The 8,219-nt window shown below is 39.6% G+C and overlaps 1 protein-coding gene across 1 annotated transcript; it reads left to right on the top strand.

Annotated features, from left to right (window-relative positions):
* The first annotated feature begins 3,130 nt into the window (after positions 1-3,130).
* Positions 3,131-4,060, top strand: LOC146782705 (vomeronasal type-2 receptor 26-like). Its single transcript, XM_085637194.1, has one exon. The coding sequence runs from the start codon at positions 3,131-3,133 to the stop codon at positions 4,058-4,060; it is 930 nt and encodes a 309-aa protein (XP_085493320.1).
* Positions 4,061-8,219: the final 4,159 nt, after the last annotated feature.

Raw genomic sequence — 8,219 nt, 5'->3', positions numbered from 1 at the left:
CAATGAACTTGATTGCACTGGTGATCAGTTTCCTTGGTGTGTGATGGCTTTTTAAATTCCATGCCTTCTCTCCAGTACCAATGCAAGGGTATCAATCAATCATCTATGGATTTACTTATACATTTGTAATTATGTATTTATCCTTACCCTAAGTCAAAAGAACAATTTAGGGTATGAAGAGTTTGATTTCAATGTAATCTGAAGGGTATGGAATAAGGCCGGCCATGTGGTAAAACCGGGATATGCGCCAACATGCTGATAATTTTGTTGTTCTTTATTTAACTTCTTTATCTATACCTCTGTCAGCATTTCACGTTGCCCATGGTCAAGTCAGTCTCTGAAGAAAGTTTAAAATCCATTACTAGCTCTATTGATATAAATGAATGTTTCAAATGTGCTAAATAATTAAGACTATTTTCAGGAACAAAAGTCCCTACAGTTAATGAATAGATAGAAATGCTCTGGAGACAAGAATTATGTCCAGGAGTAATACAAAATGTATATGTAGTATACTTTTAATCAAACATATATTTGTGTGGATGATTAACCCCTTAGGGATACTCCTCAATCGGTGTTAAAAACATGAAAATAACAGTCATTAGACATCAAATGACCATCAGTTGTATCCAAAATTGGGGTTACTTATTTATATCGAGGAGAACACTACTGCACCTAAAAGTCATATACACAAATTTACACGGTGAGAGTGTTTAAGGTCAACAGTGTTTCGATCCTTGATTAATGCAGGATCATTATCAGGACTTCAAAATACATGCCTGATTACAGGTATTGGTGTGCAAAGAATACATGTCATCTTATGTATAATTAACAAAACCTATGGAGGAAATTGGGAAGAAGAAAAGGGGAAAATAGGAAAAGCAGAAATCAGATGTATGTACCACTTTGCAAACAGATTTAGCAATGTAAGTGAAACAAACCTATCTAATATCAACAGAGATAAACTGTAAAAAATTGAACATTCTAAATAGTTTTATCATGTGTGTCTATAGCGCAAACTTAGGCCAACAAAATGTGAGTTAGTCTTACAATGTAGGAAAATCATTATCCAGTCTACAGAATTGGAGGTATAAAGCAGTAAAGTAGTACCATTCAATGACTTTCCTATTTGTTGCATTTAATAACGTCAAGAGAGGTCCCTATTTCTTCAAAATGTCATCATCTAATGTAAATTCCTGTAAACATCAGAAATGTTGTAAGTTTCCTTGTCAATGCACGGGCAGTTCTGATACTTGTGTGCTGGAGAGAGTGAATAGAGGGCTAATCCAAAGTAAGTGTGGCAGAAAGAGTTGGAGATTGGGTCATAGTGTAGAGGCAGATCTATTCAGCATCTCAAGTGTTGGGTGGGCAGGTAAGCAGTATCAATGGAAGGAGTGTTACATTCATTTCAAGGTAGAGAATTTTGTGGCCTACAGAAAACTTAGTGTGGGCTCTGGGTAGGTCCACTGTTTATGATTTGTTTGCCTTTTTTTAGATCAATTGTCTGCTTCTTGTTTGATGACTTCCTCGCCTCTACTTTCAGCACTCCCCGGGACTGCATTTGTTTTCCTGCTTGAACCCTTGTGTGACTCTCCCCCAAATACTCTCTGAAAAACTCTGTGTTGCTTCTAGCCCCACCCTCTATCTCATACATTCCTGCCCTAAACCCCACCCTGCCTATTTATTATTTTGTTTTTCTTTTTAATATCCCATCTCGACACACAGATATTCCTTGCACCCCGATGGTAACATCACCTGCTCCATAATTATGTTTGCTTGTCATGCCTATACAAACTCCATTTTAATCACAATTAAGTTATTTATTTTATGTACAGCTTCTAGACTGGTGTCCGCCATCTTGTAGTGGTAAATAAAAAATGTGGACAATATTTTGGCTGGGACTAGCTGCATGCACATTCACGTGTGGTGGTGGATGCGGACATACATAATAATGAAAGGTGGCTCCCTAGCACCATTATGCGCACAAATGAATGCATGCATCCATGTCATTATGTTCTTTTTCTTTATTTTTTAAGGCAATGCCACACAACATCAGCAAAAGGCATTTATTTTTGACAATGCTAAACAAACAAAATTGACAAAAAAGGCATTATCAAAGCTAATAGGTAAGCATCAATAGCCTGAATTTGAAACCTACTGGCTTTGCCACTGCTTATCAATTAGAGGGCAGTGTGGTATGAGCTTTGGGAAGCAAAAATGTAGCTATAAAATGCTAATTAGTCATCAGTCAGGGAAATCAATTTTCGGCTTTATGATTGACATAAAGCCTTCTGAATTAAGGCAATAGAATGCTTCCATCAAGGGTAAGCTGTGCCCTGGTACCTTTGACCACCTTCAGGGTATTTCCGTTCTCTTTTAATCTAAGCACTTCTGTCAACCTTTTTGCCATTCACTTAGATTGTCTATTGAATCCCTGTTAGGGGCCTTATACTGATGCCGATCTTATGAATCATGGGACGATTCTACCTCATGTTGGTGGAATAATATTGCATATATGTATTATTTAGAGGTTATGAAAAAGCAATTACTCCAAGGTATGACTAAAACAAGGACTTGTCAATTTAGTTGGATTTTTCTAGTTCCAGTGAAAAGATCGATGGACATATTTACCAGATATTACTGTTATATTTTTACACCCTTCTTTAGACTTACATGAGTCTCTGTTACAACCCACACCAAAGGTCCTGCAACTTTTATTTGTCATAATCGGTAATTGATGTTTACTTTTTGAATCCCAACCTTGCTTTGGTCTTCATGTTCTTGTTACATTGCCTTGTGCTCCTTTAGTTTGTATATTGCATTCCTGCATCTCCTAAACAAATACACTGTAAGTTTGGGCTGTGCAATTTATAGGATGGGAAGTGGTATTGTAGAAGGAGTGTGAACAAGTCTTGTTCGCATATATATTCTGCCCGTGAATTCCTCCCAGACTTCCTACAGGAACATGCATTTGCCTGTAAAATATTAAGAAATGGTCCCGAGTTAACACATAATTTCTGACAGTGGAGGTCAGAATGTGTTATGCACAGATCCACCGTACATTTCAGAGGTGTGTGAATTACTAAAGTGTCCATGTTTGTTGTCAAAAAATATATGTGTTCAAATCTGAAATATGTTTTATGTTATCTCCTGTCTAGATTCCATTGAATGCTTGAAGTGCCCTGTGTGGAGTTGGCCTACTACCTGGAAAGATCAGTGCATTCCAAAGACTATAGACTTCCTCACATATGATGAGCCCATAGGGGGCGCCTTGGCAGCTCTTAATGTTTCCTTCTCTTTGATAACAATGGTCATACTAAGTCTCTTCGTTCATTCCAGGGAGACTCCCATTGTCAAAGCAAACAATCGCTCCCTGAGCTACCTTCTGCTACTGTCCATCACTGTGTGCTTTCTATCCTCTTTGGCTTTCATTGGTTATCCCACTGCCAAGAAGTGCCTCTTGCGCCAGGTAGCCTTTGGCATCACTTTTGCTCTTTGTATCTCCTGCATTTTGGCCAAAACCATTATGGTGGTCATTGCTTTCAATGCCACCAAACCCAACAGTGAACTAAGAAGATGGGCTGGGCCTGGGCTCTCTTATAGTGTCATTAGCATCTGTACACTCATCCAGGTACTTGTATGTGCCTTTTGGTTGGCTTTCATGCCACCTTTTCCAGAATATATATTTCACACTCAGCCTGGATACATAATAGTTGAATGTAATGAAGGGTCTCACATTGCTTTCTGGTGCATGCTGGGATATCTTTGGCTGCTGGCCTCCATCAGTTTCATTGTTGCCTTCCTAGCCAGAAAACTGCCTGACACCTTTAATGAAGCTAAGTTAATCACCTTCAGCATGCTTGCCTTCCTCAGCGTTTGGCTCTCATTCGTTCCAGCGTACCTCAGTACTAAGGGCAAGTACATGGTGGCCATGGAAATCTTCTCTATCTTATGCTCTAGTTGTGCCCTAGTCTCTTGTATATTTTTGCCAAAGTGCTACACCATCCTTTTTCAACCACAGAAAAATTCCAGAAGGCATCTCCTGGTCAAGGGAAGAGGATAGTAGGACCGGTTTTCTCTCACAAAACATTTACTCTTTGACCAGTGGTAACAGACAATCCAACACAGTCTGCTGAGAGTCATGCATGCCCTTGTGCTGGCTCTTAATGTCCCTTGTTCTGATTCTGGTGCTCGTACCCCAGAGAATCTGACTGTTTCCCATGTATTGCTTTATTTGATATCGGAATGTAGGAGTGAAAATCCTTATCAAATGTCTCAAGCAATGTACGCTGCATCATTAGACATGCACTAGATTCACAGCAAATAAATAGACTGGACAATGATGACAACACATTGATACATTCAATACAGGGCTGGCAGATGTAAAACACAGGACAAGTTAAGGAGACTGCTAATAAAGCTTTGAAAATATATGTAAATAACTAACTTTAATTGTTGTACCCTGAGGCTTCCATTTCAATAACAAACCTCAGTAATAAACAAATCAAAATTATATAAATAATGATTAAAATGTTTCTCATCATCCAATCGAGCCAAATGCGAATTTTTGTTGTCTAATGTATGTATTTATTTATACATTTGTTTCAAGGATTTATGTATTGGAAATATGCACTTTGGAAGGCAGTTCAGGGCATTCATGCAAGATGAAGAAGAAAAAGCAGTGGATAGATGAGGCCCCAGCCAGAAGACACCCAGCTGAGTCAATCGAGGATAGCAATTGAAGATAGCAAATGTAGATTACTCTGGGGAGTTGTTGAGCAATGTATGGATGGCAAGATAGAGGTGATTGACAACCTATGACTGAGGTCTTCTCTCAAAAAACGAAAACATGACTGCGCTTATTCAGGACTTGCATATTAATAATTAGCAACATTTTAATAACGTCAATAGATATTGAAAGATCACACTTGAACATGTACTCATAATCAATGACTGAGGTGAGTGGCGCAATGAAATTGACAGAGGATGGCACACAGGCTAAAGGGAGCATGTTTAAACACATCAGAGCTTCATGGTCGATTTGCGCTGGTCTAAAATGAATCCTGTGGGTGCACTTAAAATGGTTGAGCAGCCTTCTGCTTGTTGGGTAGCAAAAGATATATACATGGATGAGCCTATTCACCAAAAATATACATTTTGAAATATGACAAGTTACTGATGGAAAGCTAGTGTAGAAAGTTAAGTCTGGAACATATGTACTCCCATGATCAGTTGAAGATGGCACAGGCAACATCTTCCCCAGGTGGCCGTTGGGCAATTTGTGGAGGACAACATAGAGATAGTTAACGTGCTGAAGGATGGTGCAGCTAATAGAAGTCTTGTGTGAAACAAAGAAGACTGGTGCTTCCTTTTATAGGGTTTGTATCTTAACATTGGCCATGGTCCTTGTTTTCCTGAGTGGATACTGAGACATCACAGTCTTAGATGACTTCAAGATTTGCTACTGAGCTTTGCTTTGGAATTTTTGCTATCTATTTTTGATGACACCATTGTCCGTAGCAGGACAACAGGAACAGCAGCGAGTACTGATAAAGTCTCGGATGTAACAGCACGCTTAAGACGCTTGGAAAAATTAAAGCGCAGTGAGTTATCAAAATGGTGGCAGTCAAAGTCCCTTCAGAGATATTTGGAAGTGAAAAGAATACCGCAAGGGCTTCGTATTCTTATGGCACCTACTTATGAGGACCCTAATCCAAACATGCTTTGTGAATCGGCAGAAAATAATCAAGAATAATCGCATAGAATGCTAGCAATCCTAGTGAAATACGCAGAGATAGATCGACAGAAAATAGTGGAAGAAATTGCCCAAATAACAGAGATGTTGGACAAAGAAACTAATAAAGAGCATATTGAGAAGTTCGACTGGCATGCTTGAACGCCTGAAGAAATTGGAAGCAACTATTAAAGAAAGAAAGGCGCACAAATTCTTAAGAGACAAAAACGACTATGAGCGGGGACAAACTTACACTTTTGCGAAGAAATTCGAAAGTGTAAGAAGACAGCGTCTGAACCAGAAAGGGCCTAACAGAACAGATGGGTAATCGGAATTGAGTAGAATCCAGAGTTCAGAAGTGGATACTGATTTAGAGGAAGGGCACAGCAGACAAGGAGCGCCAGTTGCACCATCTTTCAAAGAGTTTGTTTTTTTAGAGCAGGAGAGAATGTTCAATCTCTGCCCAAGACCACCTGTGAATTACGAAGGAACGCAAAGAGGAAAAGGCAGAGGCAACAGAGACACAAGGGGTCGAAACAATGCCAACGCCGCAAGTTTCAAAAAGACAAAGTAGTTGAAGCGATATCTCAGGAAGAGGAAAGCACAATCGTGAATTTAACCGACATCACACTATCAGATAAAGAGAAGAGTATACTCAAATTGGGACGATCATACTGCCCGCCAGCTGATTTGTGTAACAACGCGAGTGGATGTTTTTAAATTTGTTAGAACATTAAAATTGAAAAAACATTTTGCGCAAAATCAGCTGCAAAGACCACGAGAAACCAATGTCAGCATGGACAATATAAACCATCCAGGGAGTTTGTTGTTGGCCGATATGGATTTAATGTTGGGTTTGAGGGAAATGGACAATGTCAACGAGCAAAATGCATCAATGTTGAATCAGGATGATGCTAATACCTCATTTCAAATTAATCAAGCAGACAATCCCCAAACCTCTATGAGTCAAGCTCTTGAAGCTGCTAGGGAACAGGAAGTGGACATTAGCGGAAGTGCACCGACAAATTTCAGACCAGCCTCCGGATTTACTCTGATGACCGCTAAAGATTCTGTTGATATATTTAATGAATTAGTGGTTAATGATTTGAAAAACTTAGCAAAATGTACAAGTGTGAAACATAAAATATATTCACAGCATGAAAAAGAGTACTCTGCATTAGTTACTTCCAGGGAAATTGTATTGTACGCAACGCTGACAAGGGTGGGAATGTGGTGTTGTGGGACAGAACAGGGTACTTGAATGAGGCTTATAAGCAACTAAATAACTGCAACAACTACGCAAAGGTTACTGAGACTATTATGCAAACAAGTTTTACAAGGTACAATGAGCAGTTAAAAGACTGGTACAACCAATGATTACTTACATCTGAAGAACGTTTGTTCTTAAAAATAGACAAGCCGGTGGTTCCAGTCTTTCACCTTATTCCAAAAGTACATAAAAGTCTAGAAAACCCACCAGGGCGCCCAATTATCTCTGCCATTGAAGGAGCATTTGAGAACACCTCACAATTTGTAGATTCCTTTTTGTGTCCCCTAGTCAAAAAAACCCTCCCTTCCTACATACAGGACACAGGGGATTTTCTGAAAAAAATATATGATATCCCATGGGAGCATGATTTATTGTTGGTAACAATTGGCGCGACCACATTGTACACCAGCATCAGACATGAAGATGGCCGAAATGCCATCAAGCATTTCCTCAGCAACTGACCGATCAAGCTTTGAGCACATACCCAGATGTTATTGAGCATGATCTCGGTATGCTTAAAGAACAACTATTTTCTCTTCAGTAATGAGTTATTTCATCAGATCTGTGGGACAGCGATGGGCACCTGCTTCGCCCCCAGCTATGCGAATTCGCATATGGGCTGGTGGGAGGAGCAGGTGGTCCGAGTCGCATATCAAATTGAGTGGGACGAAAATGTGTTACAGTGGAGTCGATTTATCGACGACTTGTTCGTCGTTTGGAAGGGGTCTGAGGAGTCAGTGAGAAACGTTATTAAAAATCTACAAGCGAACAATTTAAATCTGAATTTCACAAGCACAATCAGCAAGACATCAGTAAACTTCCTAGATTTAACCATCTATGTTAAAGACTCCAAGCTACAGACAAAACTCTTTAGAAAGCCCACAGCGAGGAAACACGCTGCTACATGCAGCGAGTTTTCACCCGCAGAATTTGATCAAAAGCATTCCATATGGTGTATGCTTGAGAACAATGCAGAATTGCAGTGAAAAGTCAGTCTTAGAGGAAGAATTGGTGAAATTGAGATCCAGGTTCAGAGCCAGAAGATATTCAGAGACCAATGTGCAAGCAGCAACAAGTAAAGCCAGGAAGAGAACCAGAGAAGAAATTCTCTTCAATCCTAGCCAGAGTAAAATCAAGCGAGAGAGTGATGGTCAGAACCAAGCAAGAATGATCACTACATATAATCGGCAACACGGCCAAATTAGGAGTATTCTTACT

The sequence above is a fragment of the Triturus cristatus genome, chromosome 12, assembly GCF_964204655.1.
Source record: "Triturus cristatus chromosome 12, aTriCri1.1, whole genome shotgun sequence".
Taxonomy (NCBI): Eukaryota; Metazoa; Chordata; class Amphibia; order Caudata; family Salamandridae; genus Triturus; species Triturus cristatus.
Note: the sequence above shows the minus strand (reverse complement) of the source record. Positions and strands in the feature narration are given on the sequence as shown.

Bases quoted from the DNA above. Each gene is read 5' to 3' on its own strand.
- LOC146782705 (XM_085637194.1), top strand. From the start codon at position 3,131: ATGTTTTATGTTATCTCCTGTCTAGATTCCATTGAATGCTTGAAGTGC.